The sequence below is a fragment of the Solea solea genome, chromosome 19 (genome assembly GCF_958295425.1).
Source record: "Solea solea chromosome 19, fSolSol10.1, whole genome shotgun sequence".
In the NCBI taxonomy this organism is placed as follows: Eukaryota; Metazoa; Chordata; class Actinopteri; order Pleuronectiformes; family Soleidae; genus Solea; species Solea solea.
Genome location: NC_081152.1, coordinates 20,868,625 through 20,894,239, shown reverse-complemented (window position 1 = coordinate 20,894,239; position 25,615 = coordinate 20,868,625). Strand labels below are relative to the sequence as shown.

General features: G+C 43.3%; 2 protein-coding genes across 2 annotated transcripts; one reads left to right on the top strand and one right to left on the bottom strand.

Annotated features, from left to right (window-relative positions):
- Positions 1–2,611: 2,611 nt before the first annotated feature.
- Positions 2,612–15,259, top strand: LOC131446531 (MAM domain-containing protein 2-like). Its single transcript, XM_058617818.1, has 15 exons — positions 2,612–2,840; positions 2,986–3,096; positions 6,393–6,670; positions 8,412–8,496; positions 8,698–8,838; positions 10,963–11,240; positions 11,727–11,820; positions 11,934–12,083; positions 12,650–12,769; positions 12,918–13,072; positions 13,495–13,594; positions 13,672–13,830; positions 13,917–14,170; positions 14,750–14,834; positions 14,926–15,259. Exons 1-15 carry the CDS (start codon positions 2,810–2,812, stop codon positions 14,970–14,972), a joined length of 2,088 nt encoding a protein of 695 aa, XP_058473801.1. The 5' UTR covers positions 2,612–2,809; the 3' UTR covers positions 14,973–15,259.
- A 388-nt stretch (positions 15,260–15,647) lies between these two features.
- Positions 15,648–24,937, bottom strand: slc30a5 (solute carrier family 30 member 5). The gene is made up of 15 exons (XM_058617817.1): positions 24,366–24,937; positions 24,148–24,270; positions 23,974–24,040; positions 23,747–23,832; positions 23,534–23,621; positions 22,397–22,484; positions 22,234–22,310; positions 21,966–22,136; positions 21,199–21,487; positions 20,147–20,355; positions 19,889–20,046; positions 19,675–19,804; positions 18,200–18,784; positions 17,227–17,355; positions 15,648–17,140 (listed from the first exon to the last, which is right to left on the bottom strand). The coding sequence occupies exons 1-15, from the start codon at positions 24,434–24,436 to the stop codon at positions 16,970–16,972; spliced, it is 2,442 nt and encodes an 813-aa protein (XP_058473800.1). The 5' UTR covers positions 24,437–24,937; the 3' UTR covers positions 15,648–16,969.
- Positions 24,938–25,615: the final 678 nt, after the last annotated feature.

Genomic DNA, 25,615 nt, shown 5'->3' with positions numbered 1-25,615 from the left:
AAATAAAAAAAAACAAAAAAACAGCCACCGCTCACTTGTGGAAAACGTTGGAGGTGTTTGTGTGTGCGTGCGTGTGCGTGTGCGTGTGTGTGTGCGTGTGTGTGCGTGTGTGCGTGTGTGTGCGTGTGCGTGCGTGCGTGTGTGTGTGCGTGTGTAATCATAACGTGCAGGTTCGTGTCATTAAAGTGTCTCTAAAGATAGAATTATCAAATCAAATGAAATCAAATGAAATTCATGTTAACAAGTGATATTTAATACTATGAGAGGCTGTTCTTCTATTTCCAGAGATGACATCAATAATTCCTCTCTCTCTCTCTCTCTCTCTCTCTCTCTCCCTCCCTCTCTCTCTCTCTATCTCTCTCCCTCCCTCTCTCTCTCGTTCTCACTCTCCCTCTCTCTCTCCCTCCCTCTCTCTCTCGCTCTCACTCTCCCTCTCGCTCTCACTCTCCCTCTCCCTCTCTCTCGCTCGCTCTCTCTCGCTCGCTCTCTCTCGCTCGCTCTCTCTCGCTCGCTCTCTCGCTCTCTCTCGCTCGCTCTCTCGCTTGCTCTCCCTACCTCTCTCTCTCTCCCTCTCCCTTCCTCTCCCTCTCTCTCGCTCCCTCTCTCTCGCTCCCTCTTTTTCTCCCTCCCTCTCTCTCTCCCTCCCTCGCGCCCTCCCTCTCTCTCCCTCTCTCTCCCTCTCTCTCGCTCCCTCTTTTGCTCCCTCTTTTTCTCCCTCCCTCTCTCTCCCTCCTTCCCTCCCTCCCTCCCTCTCTCTCGCTCTCACTCTCCCTCCCTCCCTACCTCTCTCCCTCTCCCTCCCTCCCTACCTCTCTCTCTCTCCCTCTCCCTCCCTCTCTCTCTCACTCACTCTCGCTCTCACTCTTCCTCTCTCTCTCTCGCTCTCACTCTCCCTCTCTCTCTCTCTCCCTCCCTCCCTCTCTCCCTCTCTCTCCCTCTCTCTCCCTCCCTCCCTCCCTCCCTCCACATACATGGATGAAGGTTTACAACACGCTCGGTCACTAATTCATGGCGAGCACAGACACACATAAATATTTCATCGTATTTTCCACTGCACACTTTTTCCATATCACGCAATAAAATTAAAAATTAAAAAAAAGCGCCAATGTTTCCATCTGGCCTGCAGGTGGCGCTCTGCTTGAGTCTAAGTTTTGCACTGTCAGATGAATGTTTTTTCAAATCAATTTCCAAATTCAGATTGACCTCAGTGGCAGTAAGTGACCACACGAGGCTCCTGTGAGCTTAAATCCATGATTTTCTCTACAGAGTTTGGTGTGGGAGAAAAAGCCGTTTACAAAGTTCAGTTCTTAGTTTGAAAAGACTGTTTCATGGTGAAAGAAATAAAAAAACGCTCTGCAAACACCGACAAGAAGAAAGCAGGAAATGAAAAATGAGACGACGTGATGATGATTTACGATCCGTGGACCTCGATGGTGTTTGGATTTAAAAGTGTTTTCCTTCTGACGGAGATTCTCTGTTTGTTTGTTTTTGCAAATAAAAGTTAGAAAAACTTCAGTCGTGTCTGAGCGCCACTGAATCATGTGTTCTGTTCCGAGTGAAGAAAGAACAGAGGAAGGGAAGACAAATCCAGTCTCCAACACATGGATCACAAATGTGGAGGGTGGTGCAGCACAGTCTCATCTCCTCAGTCCAGCACAGTGCATTCTTTTTTTTTCCCTCTACATTCCACCAAAAATAACACGTTTGAACTCAGTGATGGAGGCAGCAGTGGAGCAGAGTTCAGGTATAAACCAGGTTTTAAGAGGATTTTAGCCACTTTAGAAAAGGTCTGCGTAATAAAATCGAATAAAATAAAATATGTTCAAAACATGTGTGTCAAATGACCTTGTTGTAAAACCTGGTTTGTGAACCGTTCACTCTCCCACACCAAACCTCATAGAGAAAACCAGCGTTTTTAGCTCACATGGACACAGGAGCTGCTGGTTCGCTGCTGCCTCCTGTGGTCACTTTGTGTCACTGAAGTAAATCCGATCAAAGAATTTCAAAAGCCGAAGTCACAAAATAAACACATGTGAACTTAGTGATGGAGGCAGCAGTGGATCAACACCTCCTGTGTGCTGTGATGTTAAATCGCTGACTTTCTCTATGGGGTTTGGTGCAGGGAGAACGTTGTGGCTCACAAAGCGACACAAACTTCAACTTCCAGTCCAGTTTAGCCACAAACAGGCTCCTCCCAAAAACCTGTAAGAACATAAATTGGTTAAGGAGACTTATATCAGTCATTTTCACAGACAGAAAACAACACTGACTGTATATATCTGCAGTAGAAGTCTGATATAAATAATATTAAAGTCCCTGCAAAAGCAAATGCAGAGTTCTCCTCCACTTCACACATTAAAATATGATAGAAAACAGAATTTTGGCAGAAAAAAAGAGTCAGAAATGCACAAATGTGAAATATTTGACGCGTTGTGTCATTAAATGGTTTGGAAAACGTTCACGGATGTTGTTTCTTCCTTAATTCATCTTGTTTTCTTTCTTCCTTAAACCACTCACTCTCTCTCTCAGTCCTCCTCTCCCTCACACCCTCTCATCACTCACCTCCCCCTTCTCCTCCTCCTCTTCCTCCTCCTTCCTTTGCTGTCCTGCAGCAGAGTCTTCAGCTCCAGTGTGCTGCCAGTCACTGAGCTGCAGAGACACTCAACACAACGAGGAGACAGAAAAAATCTTCAAAAACAAAAACTTTTCTTGCATCTTTTTGTGTTTTTATTGAAACTGTGGATGAAGGAACTACTTTACTGTCATTTCCTCCAGGACTCTGCAGAACTTGTGCTCCACAGACGCTGAAATGCTGCCTCTCTACCTCCTGGCTTTTGTTGGTGAGTAGAACGTTTGGTGCCAGTGCAGATGAATGAGAACATGTTCTCTCTGCTCCTGCCAGTTTCTGTGATTCATACTCACCATTCACTCTCTCACCCTCTCCTCCTCCTCCTCCTCTTCCTCCCCCTCCTCCTCCTCTCAAAGTCTGCGTCCGGGCCGATGAACAGATGAATCCTGGCTCCTGTCACTTTGACAGCGACACCTGCGAGTTCACATCAGACCCGGACTTCAGCAGCTGGACTCTGCACCAGGACGGTACCTACACTGTTAGACCATAGATGTTTGGAACCAGTAGACCATAGACTACCAGAGCCAGGAACTGAACCCACAACCGTCCAGTCAAAAGACAACTTGCCCTACCACTGAGCCACCACAGCTACTCACTTTTTAAATACTTTTACTTCAAAAACTTGTGTACATTTTACTTTTTAATACTGAAGTTCTGTAAATGTCACACACGTAATATTATTTTTAAAAAAGTGACTTCAACTTCTACCAAAGTCATTTTCTGGTCACATACTTTTCAAGAAGCTAACAACACTTTTTAAGAATTAAGCTAACAACACTTTTTAAGAAGCCAACAACACATTTTTTAAGAAGTAAACACTTTTTTAAGAAGCTAACAACCCTTTATGAAGTTAAAAACACTTTTAAAGAAGCTAATAACACTTTTTAACAAGCTAACAACACTGTTCAGAAGCTAACAACACTTATTAAGAAGGTATCAGTGCTGTAAATGTCACACACATAATATTACTTTAAAAAAAAAAGTGACTTCAACTTCTACCAAAGTCATTTTCTGGTAACATACTTTTCAAGTAGCTAACAGCACTTTTTAAGAATTAAGCTAACAACACTTTTTAAGAAGTAAACACTTTTTTAAGAAGCTAACAACTATGTTTAAGAATTAAGCTAACAACACTTTTTAAGAAGAAATCAACACTTTAAGAAGCAAACAGCACTTTTTAACAAGCTAACAACACTTTGAGAAGATAACAATACTTTTTAAGAAGCTAACAAAACTCTTTAAGAAGCAAACAACACTTTTTAAGAAGCTAACAACACTTTTTAAGAAGAAATCAACACTTTAGGAAGCAAACAACACTTTTTAAGAAGCTAACAACACTTTTTAAGAAATTAATAACACTATAGGAAGCAAACAACATTTTAAATGAAGCTAACAATACTTTTCACAAAGCAAACAACACTTTTTAAGAACCTAAAAACACTTTTTAATAACCGGCGCAAACTAAAAGTTTGCAATGTTTGTTTTCAAAATTTGTTTTCAAATTTTCAAACAAATAAAACACAATATTTTTGAATGATTAAATCCATATTTTGTTTTGCTCAATTCATAAAATGTTGCTTGCTTTGTTAAAACGTGTTGACACCAATCTAATTCCATACTTTACGACTTAAAAAGCCGGTCTTGAAATGTCGCTGTAGGCGCGAACGTCTGAGTTAATATGGAGAATTGTGCCAAGTCAGGTTCTTTATAGGTGACTGTGAGTAACATCGTGCTGTAGCTAGCTGCTGTGATGCTGCTGTAGCTAGCTGCTGTGATGCTGCTGTAGCTAGCTGTTGTGATGCTGCTGTAGCTGCTGTAGCTAGCTGCTGTAGCTGCTGTAGCTAGCTGCTGTGATGCTGCTGCTGTTGTTGTTTTGGTCCTGACTGTGACTGAACCACAGGAGCAGGACGGTGAGACGAGTCACATCTGGAGCTCGTTGACTGCAGCTTCTCTGTGTCAACATCTGGAGACAGTGAAATCACACATGCAGGCAGCTGATGAGAAGACGAGCAACCCAGAAAAAAAACATAAAAAACGCCCACATCTGAGTTCTGTCAGTGTGTGAAGCTGTCAGAGATAACGGATGATAGACAACATGTCTCCACCTTCCCTCTGCTCTGCTGCTGTATACACACAAACGCTCCCTCAGTCAGGTCCAATAGTTTGCCTGTTTGCTACGGTGGCCTGGAAGTGAAAATTATATCTAAAAAAGAAAGAAAATTTACATTCAGGACAAAAAACGTATGCATTCATTTCACTCAATAAATTAGGAATGAGCGAAAAGGAGATATTTAAGCTTGTTTGGTGTTTTAATTTTTGCCTCATATTATTCTCTTATTGTGAAGTCTACGTTGTTCCATATCCAAACGAGCACATTTACTTTGAAATATTCTTATGAATATCATTAATTGTGATAGACCCGCCCCCTCTTGACCAGAGTCGATGCCCATTGGCCCTCAGGAGTCGTGTTTACACATAGCAGCCACTTTATTAGGTACACTGGACAGATTTTACAGTTCTTATTGCAATTTTTGAAGAAAAGTGACCTCAAAATCGTCAATACGAGCAAATTACAGATATTTTTACTCATATTTCTCATTCTCTATGTTAAATCTAACTCATATTTTTGAGACTGAAGGGTCGGATTTCCTCTCCTGCTGCACTAGGTCCAGGATCTGGATCCTGTTTTTCTCCTGACTTCACTCTGTTCAGACATGTCTGAAAATGTCTCCACTCACTCACTCTTTCCTTCTTTCTTTCTTTCTCTTTTCCTGTTTCCATCCTCGTTACCGTTGGCGACGGCTTGTTTAAAAAAAAAAAAGGTTGGGACCAGTTCTGAATTCTAACATTTATGAACGTGTTTCTTCGTGTTCAAACTGTAAACTTTAGAGAAACAGAAGTAAGAGGTGTGTGTGTGTGTTTTTACCCACACACACACACACACACACACACAGGAGTTTGTCAGGATTTAGGAGCCCCCCGGGGTCAAAGGGTCAACTAATAACTGACAGACCAGTGAGGATCAAGAGCTTTGAGACAGAAAACAGTAACAGCTGAGTTTCAGAAATTCACATGAGAAGCACAAAAGTAATCAATGAACAAATTTAATGTTAAATCTTAACTTACAATCTTAAATCAACCATGTTTTTGTTATTATTTCATATTGTAAGTAAGAGCTTTAGCTGCAGCTAAACACTTTCTGTTAGTTTATTGAAGTTTGTCTTATTTTATTACCTGATTTATTTATTCATTCATAAATCTGACTCAATTTTAGATTTTAATCCACAATAATTAAATGTGAACAAAAATCAGCTAAAGAGTGAAAAAGAAAACTATTACACAGTTTGTTTACGAAACAGATCAGATTCTTATGGATGACATCTAAATGTGATTAATCAATAATTGTTATGTTTTAATAATTCACATTGGCTAATTATTACAAATTGTGTTTTGTTCTTACAAAATTGATAAATGTTGCAAAAACTTGAATTTTTCATCCAAATTTTAGTTTTTAAAGACCCGTTTCCTGTATTTAATATTCAGCTCATGTATTATTTTCATTAAAAATACTGTATATAATTGCACATAAGTGTTGTTCAATAAGTGGTTACTGTTAAATAATCACTTTTCTGTATTATTTCTTATTTTAAACAGTTATATTTTATTAGATGGAGGAAAAAAAGGATTTTGGGCCAAAGTCAGCTGCTCTGAGTTCTAAAACTAGTGACATAAAACAAAAAATCTTCATTCTTTTGTGTCTCAGGTCACTTTGTTGCCGTGGACGCGGCGGTGAGTGATGACCAGGACGCGGGGGACAAACCTCAGAGAGAGACCACAGGAGTTCTGCTCAGTCCACTCCTGGAGCAGAGCGAGTGGAGCTGCCTGAGGCTCGTGTACCAGATCAGCGGCTCGGGGAGTCTGGAGGTCCTGCGGCGCTCGGAGGGAAAGAGTCTGGACCGACCGCTGTGGAGCAGCCGGACGCCGTCAGACAGCTGGCTCATCTCGAGCATGGACCTGCAGAACAGCACTGAGCCTTACAGGGTAAAACACACCCACACCACAGTGTCTCATCTTTGTTTGACAGGCAGAGAATCTAAAGCTCCACTAATGGACCCTGACAGTTGTTAGTGTTCAATAAAATGAGACGGTTCAGGGTGGTTGAACTGAAACATGGCCGCCTGCAGGGACACAAGAGGCTCAGCTGATAACATCTACACCTCTGATATTTAAAGAATGCGGTCGCCACTTTATCTTGCTGTTAAACAGCCTTTCCCGACTGGAAAGAGAAGTTTTATACTGATCACTCTCCCACACCAAAGCCCACAGAGAAACTCATCGATCCACTGCTGCCTCCATCTCGAAGTTCAAATGTGCCGTTTAATAAATTCAGCTTTTGAAATTCTTTGTCCACATTTACGTCAGTGGCACAAACTGACCACACGAGGCAGCAGTGGACCAGCAGCTCCTGTGTCACTGCGTGCTAAAATCACTGAGTTTCTCTGTGGACTTTGGTGTGGGAGATTGAGCGGTTTACTAACGTCAGTTTCCGACAGGAAAGTTCCGTCCAACAGCGTGATGAAATGACAAACGCGTTGTCAGGTGTTTTATAAATGTTTAAATACGGCTGGAAAACAAAAGAAATCAGTTGACACTATTGTAAAGCCATAGAAAAACAAAAAATAAGTGCACAAAATACGGTGTAGAGCGTTCCTGAGGACTGGTAACCATGGCTACCCTCAGGATACGTGAAGAGCGGGCTCGTCTGGTGCTGCTATATTATATGGAAAAAAATGGTAAAATAATTATTACAAGATATCCTATAGTTTATATAATTAAACACACATGCTGTGGATTAGAGCCGACACATGTAGGTTAACACTATACGTGCAGAGCAATATGAGGAGGAGAAACACACACACACACACACACTATGTAAACCATGAGGGAATAGTGCGGCACATGTTTACGTTACGAGTCGACTGTGACGGGGTCGTGACCTACATTAAGCTAACCCAGGTCTGCTGTGCTGTGTTTAGCACGTAAACACACTTCACTTCAGTTACCAGGGTGAAATAATTAATGGTGTAAATCAAAGGTTTCATTTTAACACCGGCAGCAAAACAAAAAAAAAGGTTCTGATATTTACATCCACGTCTGCTCACATGTTAGCCACAAAATGGCTGCAGTCATTGAAAAGAAAGTTCAGTTACTTATTTTCTTCCTCAGAATAGCTTAGCATAAGTTACAGTAACGTACAGTGGCAGTTAGAGTTAGCTTAGCATAGGTTACAGTAACGTACAGTGGCAGTTAGAGTTAGCTTAGCATAAGTTACATTAACGTACAGTAGCCGTTAGCTATGCATAAAGATTGAAAGTGCGACACAACAGACAACAAAGGAGGACGTCCAGCAGCTCTTTTTTTACCCTGCTCGTTTTGTCTCAACAAGACGTCAAACTGTGGACGTAGAAGAAACATCGGTCACAAGGGAGTGACGTTTTTTCTGTCGCACAATCAGCTGACTGTCATGGGTGGAGCCGGTTTAGATCAATCCTGACTTTACCGTACCATTTTACTCTGGTGCCCCAAGGGAAGGGTGCCAAAGAATGGATCGGTTGGTGCCAGTCATTTGGTACTTTTCACACTGTTACAGTAAACCTGTCTCTCTAGAGCTTTCAAAGTAGATTTGTGTCTCATGCATGAACTCCCTCTGGCCTCCCATACGTCCGCTGTCTGTGATGTCATTGGTGTGGCATGCCGTTACTGAACAGGTGTTCTTCATTAGGTCGTCATTGAAGGTAAACCTGGACAGAGCGCTGGGAGCAGCGTGGCCATCTTTGAGATCCACATCAGTCCCGGATACTGCCTGGGTGGGTGACTTCACAGAACAAAGGTCCACACTCACACACATGGTACAGTGGCTGAATAAAGACCATCTGTTTTCTGTTGCCAATAGTCACACACAGACACATGTAGTAAGAGTATAAAGTTACAACAGTGCGAGAGGTTTTTGTAGCCGCACCCATGGCGGCAGCTCTGTGACTGATTTCCAGTGTTTTCTCTGCATTTAGAGTGTGACTTTGAACAGTCTCATCTGTGTGGATACAACAACCAGTGGAACGCCAACGTCAACTGGTACGTTGGAGGTGCAGGCAGCCAGCTGCTCAATCACAACAACCTGCTCAATGACCACACCTACAACAACAAGACAGGTGAGCCACTTTACTGCAATCTCCATTACATTCCTTTGTCTTCTGCTTATCCGGGAACGGGTTGCGAGGGCAGCAGATTTAGCAAAGGAAGTCCAGATGCCTACTTCTGCCAGCTCCTCCAGGGTATCCCAAGGCGTTCCCAGAGATATAATCCCTCCAGTGTGTCCTGGGTCAGCCCAGATGTCTCCTCCCGGAAGGACATGCCAGGAAAGACCTCCCTACAGAGGCATCCAGGAGGCATCCAGGAGACATCCTAACCAGGTGCCTGAACCACCTCAGCTGGCTCCTCTTGACATGGAGGAGCACCAGTTCTCCTCTGAGCCCCTCGCACATGTCCAAGCTCTTCACCCTGTCACTAAAGGCCCTGGTATACTAGATTTTGGAACTGCGCACAAAGAGCTTGTTGGGTATGCATGGACAGCGCATGCGCAAACTGAACTTCCGCTGGTAGGTGGAGTATTAAGCCCCACTCACCAAGCAGAAAAAACATTTTGACAACAGAAGAAGTCGTCGCCAAGAATAGCCATCCAAACCTTGACCTGGTGGCCCTCCAACCGAGTCGGCTGACACCTTGACTACCCTGCACGACGGGCCTTTCATCTGTGAGCCATTCGAACCAAGGGAGCTGTAGCATTGTACTCTTCTTCTTTGGTTAGGGTAACCTATTCCTTGCGTCCAGGCTGCGTACCGCCACCTGATGGTGAAGTGGGATACTACAGGACCCCGTCTCCCAAGTATATCAGGGTCCGTGATACGGCGGCATGTGCGTGGAAGTATACCACCATCTTCAGGCTGAGCCCGGCTACCCTGCGACAAACTCTGAAGTTATTACTTGGCCGAGTTTGTGGGCTTTGGTTGCCTTTGGTTTGGTTCTCAATAATCCAGCCCGACTATTTCTGGAAAGATGTCAGTGTAGACTCCGTAGTTTACTTGGTTCTTAAGAAGATAGTACAAGACAGAATATTGTCATTTAAATCTCCATTTATGCGGGGTGGTAAGCAGAGAGCCTGGAGGTAGAATTTTTTTCATCTTTAATGTGTTGCAGCCGCGGGTTTGAACCAGTGATTATGTGACCACTCGGATCTCTACACCATCTGGGTGAGAAAACACCATGTAATTGCTTGAGGCCCCCAGAGAACAGCTGATTACGTTATTCCATAAAAATTGCACATTTTGTACCATGAGCTTGCTTCAGTTGGGTCAACATAGCCCCTCCTCCTCCTCCTCCCCCCATTAGCCCGAGGTCCCGGAAGTGTCTGACACACCAATGCTAAAGCAGTTTTCAGACTCAAGCTCTGGAAATTATCTTGAAAATTGGGTCCAGACGAGGACGTGAGAGGATTTTGGCCTGTAGATGTGTGTGGACATTTGTCCATAATTATACAGCTGGTTGAGTTCAAGTATTAAATGCAATTATTTTGGTCAGGAAAATTGTGACAGGACATTTTTATAATGTCCCACAATCTTTTTGTTTATCTTCAGCTCAGTCCTGTAGAAACATCTCTCTACAACCACTGGTGCCACCTAGATTAAAATACAACTTGGACAAAGGCAAATCATCTCCGCCCTCATCCACATAGAAACAGAACTTTCAATCTCTTTATTCAAGACTTAAAAGTCAAGATTGGCTTTAGGTTGGGAGCCATTTTCCAAAGATTTTGTCATAACGCTCCAAAAGCCATAAAAAGCCGATGCGATACACAAAGGGCGGAGATGGAGACGGACGGCACTTTTCGATGGACGAAATTATACATGTAACGGAGTGACACCACCAGACATGTTGGGAGCAGTATAGAGTAAATAGTTCAGTCAATCGGGAGAGCGACGGGTTAGAGTCTATATCATCCATCTCGTGCAGATCAACCACAATGGTTGCCATGATTTTGGCACTGCCCTCTAGAGGAAGTATTGCTAACATAACGTCTGTGTTAGGTCTTGAGTGTAAATTAGCAGACCTATCAATGGTTGTACGTATCTGACCATATTACAGTGTTTAAACCTCAGGTTGGACTGGCCCTTGTTGCACCCCTGTCTGCTAACCTGGACCACATTAACCCAGTCTCATCACTATACAGTGGGTGTGTCCGGACTCCTGTGTAAACTCCCTCCCTCCCTCCCTCCCAGGTCACTTCATGTACGTGGACTCCGTCTACACCAAGACCTTCCAGGAAATGGCCAAACTGGCCTCCCCCATGACGACGGAGCCCATGTCCGGCTGCCTGAGCTTCCAGTACCAGAGGAGCGAGGACAGAGGGAACCTGTTCTCTGTGTACGTCCGTGACCGCCTGGGTCAGTACCAGGAGCTGTGGAGGGCGGGGTCAGAAAACCAGAGCGAGTGGAGCGAGACGCTTGGACAGTGGATACCTGTGCAGGTGGACCTGAGGGCACCTTACTCTGTTCAGGTCAGCACGCTCCAATTATTAATAAGTAAAGTTGTGTTTTTCTTAATGAAATCTGTGCCATCGTAGGCCAGTCATATCTTAACAATTTTATTGTTATTGCTGTTAATTTCTTATTGTTATCCTAACTTTTTGTGTCATTTTTAAACCGCTCACTCTCCCACACCAAAGTCCATAGAAAAAAATCAGTGATTTCATATCACAGCAAACAGGAGTTGTTGATCCACTGCTGCCTCCATCACTAAGTACAAAAGGGTACATTTGTGGCGTCAGAGTTTGAAATCCTTCATTCAGATTGACCTCAGTGACACAAACTGACCACACGAGGCAGCAGTGAACCAGCATCTCCTGTGTCCCTGCGTGCTAAAAACGATGATTTTCTCTATGGAGTTTGGTGCGGGAGAGTGAGCGGTTATAAAAACATGTCTCATTTTTACGATATTGTAGACACACTAGCATCAGTCTGCGTGTGTGTGTCGCCCCCTGCAGGTGGTGTTTGAGGTGGCGTTTAACAGTCCAAGAGGTGGACGAGTTGCACTGGACGACATTTCTTTTTCTCCAGAGTTTTGCAGCGCAGACACGGGTGAGCGACGACCAGGATTACAAAATCAGAATTAGTGACATCTGCTGGTGGGACTGCAGATTGCAACAGAAATCTCAAACGTGAATCGTAATGTGTCCACGGTAACTCCACAGAGCCGACCTTTGACCCGTCCATTGCCAACTGTGACTTTGAGTCGGGTTTCTGCCACTACACCCAGGACCAGGGGGCGGAGTCGTCCTCGTGGAGGAGGGTCTCTGTGAAGCCCAACCTATTCAGGAACGGAGACCACACCACGGGAGCAGGTGACGACACATGAGCATGTGGAGGAAACTATGATGACCGAGTCGAGTCAGGAAGGTTCAAGTTTAAGTTGCGTGTATTTTTCTGTAAATGTCAACATTATTTACAAAATTCAACGTTCTGTTGAAGAAGAGCCGACACTCGTGATTGAGAGCATTAACTCCTCAGGAAACTGTTTCACTGACGTTATAAATCAAGCAGAAACAGAATTTCATGAACTTTTGAGTCAACTGTCGCCCCTGGTGGCTGTTCATGATATCTTTACATACAGGGTTGTCCTCACGCGAGAAGTTTGAGTCCTGGACAATTTACTAGACCATTAATTAATGAAAACCAGTGCAGTCGCCCCCTAATGGTCTTCCAAGAGAATGCAGATTTAAGACCTTTCTGCAGAGGCTTCAGTCTCTGTGAAACGAGACACTACGAGCATTTTTAAATTCTATTCCGTTATAGAAACAGTCCAAATTTTTTAAAAGCAGCCTGAGATAAATCCAAACTGTAAATCATGTTTTTGTCGTGAGCAGATTCTGCAAAAACTAAACTCTCTGTCTCTTTATGTTCCTTCCAGGATCTTTTCTGCTGGCTCACTCTCGCCTGAGCCCCCGCGCCGGCTACGTTAGTCGCCTTATTGGTCCAACTCTGCCAGGAAACTTGAAGTTCTGCCTGAGGTTTTACTTCTCTCTGAGGGGTGAGCGCCACCTCCGAGCTCTGCTCTGCTCCTCAGACTGAAATGATATTTTGCTTTTTCCTTTTCAAATCCACGCGTGTGAGTGAGTCATATGCTGGGGATTTATTTGACTGACTCACCAAACTGGAAATAACTCTGGCAACTGCAGGTTTCAACCAGACGGACCAGGCTCTGGTGGTGTATCTGCAGCAGCAGCAGCAGCAGCAGAGAGGCAGCCATGAGAAGATCTGGACTCATGGAGAGAAATCCAGAGGAATCTGGATCTCCACGGACGTCACCTTCCAAACATCGCAGCCCGCCAAGGTCAGAGAGGAGGAAGCGGAAACAGAGGGAGAGAGTGTGAAAGGATGGAGGACAGGACACATGAAAAAGACACTTAAAAAGAGGAGCTAATAAATAAATAAACAATGAATGAATGAATGAACAGAGGGACGGGAAGAATGAAGGGGAAAAATAAGCAAACAAATGTGAGGAAGTGCTGAGCTGCCACAGGGGAGGAACAAAGAAAACATCAGAGCTGTTTCTCATTAGAACAAGAACAAGAAAGGATAAAGCATTAAATGAAACAGGCAGTGGTTCTCAAAGTGTGGTGCGTGTACCAACAGTGGTACGCAGGGATAAAAAAACCCAAATTTAATCTGTTTCAAACAGAGAAAAAGACTTTATATACGACTGTAACTTTAGCGATTAACGTTTTTTTTTGTTTTTTTTTCTTACCTGTTCAGGTGGTTTTCGTCAGCACCTGTGGGAACTTCTGGGACTGCGGCTCCGTGGCTCTGGACGACATCAGCGTCAGCCTCGGGGACTGTGAGCAGACAGAGACGGGTAACCACAGAGTTCTCATCCTTTATCACTTTAAAGAGGAATTATTTCTGATTCAAGTGTGTTTTTCTGTGTCGCAGGTGTGCTCGCCTCCTCTCTGCCGGGACACTGTGACTTTGAAGTGGGACTGTGTGGATACACTCAGGACAGACACACGGATGCCGCGGACTGGCAGTGGAGACGAGGACCCACCCCGACCTCGTACACGGGGCCCAGAGGAGACCACAGCACCGGACTGGGTGAGCGTCCCCCACAGTTTACTGTAAAAGAATTACGTGTTAAAATCATCTGTTACAAGACAAACGTGGTGACTCTTGATTGACAGGATACTACCTGTATCTGGAGGCGTCTCCCATGCTGCCCGGGCAGAGTGTGCGGCTGCTGTCCCGCCTTCTGCGAGGCTCCAGGGGGCGCCAGTGTCTCACCTTCTTCTACCACATGTATGGCTCGGGCACGGGCCACCTCAGCGTCCACCTCGACAAGAGCGGAGAGGACGCGTCGCTGTGGGAACGCAGCGGCGAGCAGAGCGTCGCCTGGCTGAGAGCCAGAGTGGAATATCAGTGTGACAGCCAGCACCAGGCAAGAGCGCCACCTAGGCTGTTCAACCAGAAAACATAATGTACTACAACAATGTGACAAGTTTGGTTGTGATCAGACCTTCAATCGTGAAGTTCAAGGTGTTCTTTTTAGTCCTCAGAAATAGCTGCAACTTTGGCGCCCCCTAGTGCCCACATCGTGTCACCTTAAATCAAGCTTTTGATAACATTTAATCCTCGTCTTGTCCAGAGTGACCTGACCAAAGTCCAAGATGATGGCAGTAAAGCTGTCGGAGGTGTTTGTTTAAATGTGAACTGTGCGACACACCGGTAGCTCCTGTGTGTGATGATTTTCTCTATGGGGTTTGGTGTGAGAGAGAGAGCAGTTTAAACAATCTGTCTAACACGAGGATAAAGACACACAAAACAAACATTCTTAATATATCATACAATTAACTCACTGACCACACGAGGCAGCAGTGGACCTCCAGCAGCTCCTGTGTCCCCGTGAGCTAAAACTGTAGATTTTCTCTGTGGGGTTTGGTGTGGGAGAGTCGTCGTCTCTATAGAAAGAAACAAAACACCTGAAACTTCTCGTTTCTCTCTGTTTGGGTCGTTCCAGCTTGTGTTTGAAGCGACCAGAGGTTCATCAGTGAGAAGCGACATCGCCATAGATGACATTATCTTGGAATGCGGACCCTGCCCAGGTAAAAAAAAAAAAACATTCTAAACACGGAACATTACTGACAGGTTACAGGTGTGAGTCGTCGTCCTGACTTCCTGTTTATTCCTCTGCAGAAACAGAGATCCAGGTCACGGCGGGAACCACCAACGAGATCGAGTAGAAGCGGAAAGCGACAGCTCTGCGATGCGCGAACTGTTGTTTTTGTGCATTGCAGACAACATGAAGTGTCCACTCCTGACCCCTACAGGTCAACCGAAGAGCTTGTAGGAATAAATGTAATAGTTTCTTGTTCATGTAGTTCTCTTCTCATGGAGGAAAAAACAACCATATCAGTCGTGTCAGCACTTCTCTCTGCACTGTAGCAGCAGAGACTGTGTGTTACACTGTCTTCACATTTATATGCATTAGATTAATGCTCATGGCTCAAATAAAGTGAGACGGCTTTTCCACGCGTCTCTCCCTCTCTCTCACGTACAGTTCACACAAGGACTGAACACTTAACCAAAATCTTAAAATTACCATTTTATATTAAATATTGTCCTGGTTTATACATTATTATGCAATATAATATAAAAATAATGTAAAAAAATTATATTTTAAACATTTTACTCAAATAAAAATGAGAATAATTATGTAAAAAAAAGTACCATTCATGAGAATCATAGTCAATCAAAATAATCGCAATAAGATATTTATTCAAAATTGTTCACAGAAAATATCTTATCTATTCAAATATATTATATTGAATATATTGAATTAAGATCAATACATTTTGATGGAAATTCTACCATCAAAGTGTTTAAATCATGACATTAGTGAGGAGATTTCAAAGAAATTCAAAATAAAAGTGTGAAACAGTTTATTTAGCCCACAATTTAATAAAAAAAACATGTATTTATGATGTATAAATAACAAAAACAGACAGAAACAACTCATAACTCAATATTAAATATAAAAATTGATTTGCGAGGCTGCACAAGCCGAGACCTCCGAGTAAAAGTAAAATGCACAACAAAAACCGTGACAAGAGCAAAATTGTGACCGTCTTATGTTTAACAGCTAATATTTCAAATGAATTAAACAAATTATTTCCTAGAGATGTTTAGTAAATTAAATTGAAAAAAAACAAAAAACATTTACACATAAATCTGAACTTTCTTGGAGGGAAAAAGTTCAGCAAATTTGTGGCGTAATCCAGACATTAATCTGCTGTGTTTGTTAAAAATGTGAATAGCGAACTTTGAAAAATGCCACTACCAAAGCTTCTAAAAAAATGTTCAAGGTTCATCATCTGAAAACTTTCTTTTTACGATAAAAATGTTGCTTGTGTTTCGTTAACATTTAGTAAATTTACGTCGGAGGACCGAACTCCAAGCGATGTCACCTCCGAGATGACGCTGCCGCTCCCTTGAGAAGTCGGAAAAATACACGGACGTAAACGTACCTTGGGTTAGCCATCGTCGGCAACACAGACATTATTTGTACGAATGATTTACTGCGACAAATAAGACAGAAATGTTAAATTAGAGGTGTTTGTACGACAGGAATGCGAAAACGGCTTTTTTGCGATAAAACTGTTGTTTGTGTTTCGGTAACATTTAGTAATACATGTCATTATGATGCGTTCCATTTACATTGGAAGTCGGAGGTCCGAACTAGGAACGGCGGCATCAAACATACCTCTTGTTAGCTACTGTTCGCAAAATACCAGTCGATAAAAACACAGTATTGTGCGATTTTGCTCAGAAGTACACAAACATTATTTGTACTAATTATTTACTGTGTGATAAACAAGGCAGAAGTGCCGTAACACTTAAAGTGGAGGCATTTGTACGACAAGGATTCGTACTCACCAGGTGGAGGTTCGGGAGGTAGCTACGACTTTCTGTCCCCTCAGTTTCAGAAAATCCGACTTGTGACTACAACTGGAATGCACCATGATCACATCCACAGGATAATCAGGCTGCTGTGACATGACTTATAAACCTTCTGAGATCTTAAGGGAAAGAAGTTCCAGCACTTTGTGATAAAACCAATATATTCAGATTTATTTAAACCACATACTTACACTGTACATTATCAGAGGAGAGAGAAAAAAAACAGAATCACAAAGTCTTGTTTTGGTCCCACGCACAGCGCGCACACACAGCACAGAGATCACATGATGCACGTGCCGTCGTTCAGGTGCTTCATCACCTCCATCTGCTGCGTCATCGCCAGGACTTCGTTGAAACCTGTGCTGAGTCCTGACATGTGCTGGAAGTACGACTCCTTCTCCACCTGCACCGACAGGTTATTCACGCCACCGTCTTTCAGGATGGTGGTCACCTGGAAACCAAAGAGGGGAACAAACACGGGAGAGTCAGAGGCTGCTGCTGCTCGCTGCTGCTGCTGCCGCTGCTGCTGATACCGACCTGCTGGACGATCCTCTGCTCCACCACGTCGGGCATGACCTGCAGGTGGATGGTTCCTGCGACCACGCTGGCCGAGTGTCTCCAGAAATGAGCGTCTCTGTACGACAGAACTCCTTCCACCCTCTCCACCTGGAACAAGTTAACACCACGAGGAAAACTACGCTTTAAAAATCAGCTGTTCTGATTCAGATTCTATTTTAAAAGATTTGCTGAAATGAAACTGCGTTTACATTTTTATCGAGCAAACGTTCTTTAAATGTGCATTTTCAGCTTCTAATGTGTGAATACTCTCGGGTTCACAAATCATAAAAACTTTATTATTTTGGTTTAATTTAAAAACAATCACGTTTTTCAACATTTTCTAGAGCGGACGACAAAAAAGTGAATGAAGAAAATAAACAACAGCTGATCAGTTATGAAAACACCCACATATACATATAAAGTTGATCAATTTTATGTAGTTTAAGTTCCGCTCTCCTGATTTCTCTCAATATACGAATACAAAAATATTTCGTTTTATAATATTATATGAATGTAATTGTTTCACAAACCAATTTAAGGCTGTGGTTCATTTTGTATTGTGTGTTTAAAGCTATGGCCACTAGAGGGCAGTGTTGTCATTTATATCATTTGACACAGACAATGTGTTTTAAAGATTGCCATATGTTGATGTGTTCATTTATACTGCGAAAAAATGAAAAATCTGTGATTTCACCTCACAAGACAAGAGGAGTTGTTGATCCACTGCTGCCTACATCAGTGACTCCAAATGTGTTATTTAGTGAATTCGGTGTCAGATTTACCTCAATGACAGAAACTGGCCACATGAGGCAGCAGTGGACCAGTAACTCCTGTGGCCCCGTGAGCTGAAATCACTGATTTTCTCAATGGACTTCAGTTTCTGTCCAGAAAAGTCTAACAGCGAGATAAATATAGATCAACAAATAAAAGACAGGTTTCTCTGCGCTCTCACCTTCTCCAGCGCAATATTCAGGTCCTTCTCGTTTTCCTGCGGTGTTCGCAGGAGCAGAACCTCACAGGCGTCCTTCAGCAGAGGGATGACGCTGAGGAAGATGAGCGTGGCGATGAAGAGCGAGCAGATGGGGTCAGCAATCAGCCAGCCAAACTGCCGGATCAGGATGGTGGAGATGATGACGCCGACGCTGCCCAGCGTGTCGGCCAGGACGTGAAGGTAAACACCTCTCATGTTGGCGTTCATGCCTCCACCCCCTGAGCTATGGGCGTGTCCGTGACCTCCTCCTCCTCCGTGGGAGTGTCCATGACCTCCTCCTCCTCCATGGGAGTGGCCGTGACCTCCTCCTCCTCCTCCTCCATGGGAGTGGCCGTGACCGCCTCCTCCTCCTCCATGGGAGTGGCCGTGACCTCCTCCTCCGTGGGAGTGGCCGTGACCTCCTCCTCCTCCTCCGTGGGAGTGGCCATGCTCGCTGTGGGAGAGGCTCTGTTCATGTGACGAGCAGCTTTTGCCGCCGTGGGAGTGAGCGTGACTGAAGGCACAGATGCCCACCAGGTTGACCAGTAATCCTCCGACTGACACGGGCTGCAGGAGGAGGAGCAAAGAGTGAGTGACATCTTCAGACTGTGTTTGTCTCAGTGTGACAGAAAACTGCAGCCGACTCACTCACTCTCCTGCACCAAAACTCCATAGACAAAAACACAGGAGCTGCTGGTCCACTGCTGCCTCGTGTGGTCAGTTTGGTGTTTGAAACCCTTCATTCAGATTTACTTCAGTGACACAGAGTCACAAACACCTCTGAACTCAGTGATGGAGGCGGCAGTCGATCAACAACTCCTGTGCTGCTGTCATGTAGAATCACTCATTTTCTCAATGGACTTTAGTGGAGGAGAGTGAGTGAGACAAGGCCCCATAGTGTGGTTTTAGCACAGTAGTCATCGTTTTAGGAATAATAGCAGTTTTGGTTATAGCAGCAGTAGTAATTCAATTCAATTCAATTCAATGTTATTTGTATAGCGCCAAATCATAACATACATGATCTCAGGTCTCTGTACATAGACAACATCAAGGAGAGCAGAGAAACACAACAGTTCACACAATGAGCAAACACTAGGCATCAGTGGAGAGAAAAAACTCCCTCTTAACAGAAGAAGAAATCTCTGACAGAACCAGGCTCAGAGATGTGCAGCATCTGCCTCGACCGGTTGGGGTGAAAGGAAAATGGGGGACAGAGGAGAGGTGGGGGACAGAAAGGGGGGAGAGAAAGGACAAGAGGGGGATGAGGTAGAGACAGAAGAGAGAGAGAGACCAGGAGCAGATACACAACAACTGTATCAAAGTTACAAGTTTATACAGTCAATGATAGTAGTTTTAGTTGTGGTAGTTTTTGTAATCATAACAGCAGAAGTAGCATTTTTAGTTTTAGAAGAAGAAGAAGAAGAAGTGATGAGATGAGTGGAGGACAGTTTACTCACAGTCAGCATGTCTGTGTTGATATTTGGTGGATCCAACAAACGAGTGACGGACTCGACAAAGACAAAGAACGCGATGACCATCAGGAAGAGACCGTTGATAAAACCAGACAGAATCTCAACACGACCGAAGCTGCAACAGCAGAAGAAGACGAGCACGTTTTCAAACACATTTCCGACTCCTCCTCATGAAAATCACTCTCATGTGAGACTTTACCCGTAGGAGAAGATCCTGGTAGCTTTCCAGCGAGTCATGAGAGCAGCAAACAGGCCCAGGACTAAAGCAGAGCAGTCGAAGAGCATGTGGAAACCATCAGAGATGAGTCCAAGACTGTTGGTCCAAACGCCGTAAAACAGCTCCACAAAGGTAAAAGCCTGAAAGAGGCGGAACAACAACCCGTTAATCTCCTGGATTTATGAAGCAAACTTCTCTGGTGCTGAAGAAAACTGCCAGAAACGGTTAAAGTGAACGCACCAGGTTGAGACACAGGAAGTAGAAGATCTGTCTGGAGTCGTACTCCTCCAGGATCTGTTTCAGCGACTCTTTGATGAACCGTGGCAGGGACTGCGACGTGTGCTGCAGGGCGTCGCCCATGAAGTTGTACAGCGGCGTGCCTTCAGGCGAGTAACCCACCAGGGTGCCCTTCTGACCTTTCCTCGACGGAGACGAGAGGATGCCGGACGCTGCGGGGAGGAGAGACGCGAGGACGTTTAACTGCAGGTGTGTGTGGGTGAGTAAAAACACTGGTAAAACATGAAAACAGGGACATATACGACCACTGATCGAGAGGCTGAGTGAATAAAATCAACCCAACTTTAAGTCTGTGATACATTGAGAATATATTCACAGCTTAATTTTGCCACTTGACAGTCTTTTCCAACAGGAAACTTAAGTTTGTAAACTGCTTACTCTCCCACACCAAATCCCATTGACAAAAACAGCGTTTTTAGCTCACAGGGACACAGGAGCTGCTGGTCTACTGCTGCCTCGTGTGGTCACTTTGTGTCACTGCAGGAAATCCAAATAAAGGATTTCAAACACAGAAATCACAAAATAAGACATTTGAACTAAGTGATGGAGGCGGCAGTGGATCAACAACTCCTGTGTGCTGTGATGTAAAATTGCTGGTTTTCTCTATGGAGTTTGGTGCAGGGAGTGAGCAATTGACAAAGAGTCACACAAAGCTTATTTTTTAGGCCAAAAAAAAGTTGTTTAACAGACTTAAGCAGTTGTAGATTTTATCAAGTGAGCTTTTTGTTATGGGGAGAAAAATTGTTTTTCCCTGTGTCCCAATCCATTCTGAGCTGACTGACTGGATCAACTCCTGTGTGCCTGTGTGATTAAATCCCAGACATAATCTTAAACTGGTCAGCCCTTTGTTAAGTGGCTACAATCAGTTTTTCCTTGTGTTCCTTGTTTGTTTGGGTCCAGGAACACAATCAGCTGCATGTAAGACACTGAAAGCGTGTAATAAAACAAACTGAACTGTCCCTTTAAAGCCACCCGGCCAGTTCCCACCCACTTACACATGATGAAGAAGATGGCGCTGACGATCACTCCTCCGGAGAGCACGTGCTCCGTGCTGACCTGCTGGGGCGGTTTGCCGATGGAGCGCAGCTGGTCGGTCAGCGGGTGCGTCCAGAAGTTGGCCAGCAGCAGGGCGCTGAGGAAGAGCGCAGCGGCGCCGTAGCGGGCACACCGGGGAGTCTCCATCTTGGCGTTGCAGACGGCCTCGACGTAAAACTCCAGGATCATCACAGAGAAGATGATCATCCCGAACGGCAGCACGAGCGACGACCACGACTCCACTTTGCTCTGGTGGAGGAGACGGAGTGGAAAAACCAGTCAGTGACGACGAGTTAATGAGTTAATTAGTGGTGTTGACTCCGCCCTCGCTAACGCAGGAAACTGGACAGACAAACAAACACCCACACAACCTCATGCTATGTCACGTATGTACGTACTGTGATAGAGCTGCTAATTAACACACGTTTGACATAATGTTTGTATTGCATCACGTCAAACGGTCACTGCTGCCACCTACTGGCTTTATTACGTGCTGCAACTTAGGTGATGTTTACATGTCAACATTACCATTACGGCATTTGTTGCCATGTTAATTAAGTAACTTCCACAGCAGCTACTGCTCTCTGATCTGTGAAAAGCAGGTTGTAAAAATGTGCACCTTTGAGAAAGAAATAATTTTAAGTCAAAAATCAAAGCGGCTGCTGACTTCCTCATGACAAGTATAAGTATATGGACGTATAAAGCGGTTTTGCTGTTTTGTACTTACATCGGTGGTCACCGACAGCACTACGACCCAGGGCAGCAGAACCACGGCAGACACCAGGTTGTCGAGGGCGTAGAGACGTTTAGCACCGCCGATTTCCACTGACAGTTTCCTGGAGGCCGAGTGGAACGCCACCTTCAGACACAGAGACGCCACCAGCAGCACAACTCCGCCCTGAAAGGATGAAAAGTGGAAATTAACATGATAAAAAATTAGTAAAAAAAAAGGCAGTAAACGTACGTTACCGTAATGCACGTTAAGTCTCACTTACTTTGTGATCTGCAACCCCTAAAAGTGAAATGGCGGTGTGTAGGCAGTGAGTGAGCGCGCTGTCATGGTGTCCTTCAGCTTAAAGAGGAGGAGTCAAGGTAAACACAATATAAAACAAAAGAGTGATGACATCGTGTTCGGTGTCGGTGACGAGCAAAGGATACGGTGTTCAGCCATTTTTGCCATGAGATCATCGTTGTCAAAGAGGAGGAGGCAGATGACAGCGATGATGAAGAGGGCAGCACCTCTGGTCTGTGCAGAAACAGAAAAACATCAAATAACCCTTTACTTTTACTTTTTTTTTTTCACTTTACATATTTTACCAACAAAACGTGTCTTGAAATGTGAATAAAACAGCAAAAGTGGCCGTCACTTGTATTTTCACAGGTCTGGTTGATCGTTTGCTGGCAGAGTTTACAGAACATCATATCATCACACTCATAAAGGTCAGTCAGGAGTTATTTTTGAACATCCTGACTTCTTACATCATCTCTGGTAATATTTTCTTGGCTAAATGTTTCAAAATTTTGCTAAAAAAATGATGACATTTCTGTAAAATCATGACAAATGTTGCGAGATTCTAGGTTTAAGTGATATTGTTTAATTAATTTTCCACAGCCACACAGAAATCATAGGGCCCTTATTAACCACAACTAAGGGTGGAAAATTCACTGTAAATTTCCAGAAACCTTCCACGGGAACAAAAAGTTTGGGGAATTTATTAATTTTAAAATATCCCAAATTGCAAACCTTACACGGGAATTAAGGGAATGAGCGAGAGTTGACTGGAAACTTAAAGAAACTGGGTCATATACAAATAAATATTTGCTTTTGTCATAAGCAGCAGACATGCGTGCAAAAATTATACAATTAAAAAAACAATAGAACTTAATTAGTTGAGCAAATGTTTCCTTTCAGCCAAATTTTTTTTTAAAAATTCCAGTTTTCTCCATCAAATTCTCATGGAAAGTTTCCAATATTGAAAATTCCTGCAGTTTCACAACCCTAAACAGAACGGGATATATGGTACAGAGAGAAAATAAATATTCACTCTTACATTGACACCTACGGTCAGTTTAAAATGAGCAATTAACCTCATTGTTGTGTTTGTTTGTGAACTGTGGGAAGAAAACTGAAGAAAACCCAAGTGCAAACCAGTGACCTTCGTGTTGTGAGACAACTGTCAGCTGAGTTTAGCCTCAGGTCCCTCATGACCCTCATGTGGAGGATAAAACAGTAGGTAACGGATGAATGGGATGGACTGTAGGTTTCAGAGATAGGACGTCGAGTGTCCTCCTTACCTTGGACGGACCCCCTCCTGAGCTTGTGAACAGGACACCGAGGAGAGCGATGACCACGACATCACTGTGCTCGAACAGCAGGAGGGTCCTGTGAAAGCCGAGAGAGAGCCAGCATTTAAAAAGGTCACAGAGTGACAGTGTGTGAGATTAGTTTCATTTGGCAAGAATGTGGATTAAAAAGGCGCTGATGGAAACGCAGCTATAACACTTTACCTTAAAGGCCCACAAAGAGTGAGACCAAAGAATCCCAGTAGAGAGATGATGCAGCTGAAAACAGCATGTTTTAGTAACTTTATCCACTAAAAAGAGAGGAAAAAACAGAGTTACAGAAGCATTAATACAACAATGAAGGGCAATTAAAGCATTTCCACAATAAAATGGCGGTAAGGCATAAAAGAAACATGATATTCACATTAAAACAGACCAGAAATGAAACACACCTGTCTTTTTGGTATGGCTTTACCAGAGGAGAAAGGTTTTTGGAAGAAAAGTAGAATAACAGCACTCCTGGAAAAAAACAAACAAGGACAGCTCTTTCCATCAGCCTGTTCAAAATGACTAATAAATGCTTAATATATCCCAATAAAATCTGTAATATGTTTAGGAGCACTTACCCTAGTTTTAGTATAAAGATGAATTGGACAATATGAACAACTTTGAGGATATCGTAGGATTCAAAGATCCCGAGAGCCTTAAGGACCTTTGACACAACCAGCAGAACTATGTACCTGGTTAACCTGAGGAGGAGAAAGATTCAGAAATGTAATATATTAGTGCTGAAGCAAGCGTATGGCACTATAGAGAGATCACTGATTCTGTCTTTGAAACATACCTGGAATCAGGCACTTCCACCATGCCCAGTCTTCCTCCTGACAGAACGTTGCTGCTGTATTTATCCTCCATTTTAAAAAAAGAAATCAAATCAAAACCACTGAAAGTCCAGTTCCAGTATTTTATGTTCCAGTTACCTCATCATCATCATCATCGTTAATGTCACCGCTGCTGTCTGACAAGTAAATCTAATCCGCAGCATATTTACAGCTCAAAAGTAAAGTAAAGTCTGTACATTCATTTAAAAACCTATATTAACAAATGTAAACATGACAGTCTGTCACCCTGTTAGCCTGCTAACTAGCCTGCTAACTGACTAAACCATCTGGAATGCCAGTTAGCTTCTTATCCAAAGTTCGCAGCCGCGCGACACGTCAACCTGTAGACGGTGAACGTCACTCAAACATGCCGCCGCTCACTTCGCGTAAATATAAAAACGGGGGAAAAATGTAATTAACATGAACACGATAAACGCTAAAGTCGAGAGGGAAACAGAAAAGTCTAACTGTTAGCTACTGTTGCTAAAAGAAGAAGCTCAGCATACACGGCACTTCCGGACACGGTGTGAACGTGCCACGTCACGTACGTGTTTTCGAGAGCGTCGCTCCTGCGCAGATTTGACGTATTATCATTATCATTATCATTATTATTATTATTATTATTATTATTATCATTATTATTATTATTATTATTATTATTATCATTATTATTAGTATTATTAGTATTATTATTAGTATTATTGGTACAACAGAACAAGCATTTCTTTTTAAATGTAGATTAGACAAGGATGTTGTTTTACAAAGGCCGCCATATTGTGGCTAGAGCCGTGGTTTCAACTTCCTGTTACCGCTAATGTTTTACACTAGTTGTGGAATAAAAACGTGTAGTTTATTTTGTAAGAATAACTACTGTAAGCTTTTTTTTGTCTTTTCGAAAAGGTTTGTACAGGAAGTAGTACAAAAAAAAGGCACTTACTCTTACTTTGAAGGCCAGGGTGACAGGAAGTGCGATACAGCACGTAAAGTAAAAGAATAACCACTACAAACGTTTATAAATATATACAGTACTGTGCAGAAGTCTTAGGCCACCATTAGATTAGTTGTTTTAGCAATGCTATAACGACAATAGAGGATAATTATTTCTATTTCACTTTACTGGAACACATCCAGAAAATATGTATGCATTTAAAAAAAAAAAAAAACATAAATAGAAAAAAATAAAGAAAAGAAAAAATCCTCTGCAGGTGTCAAG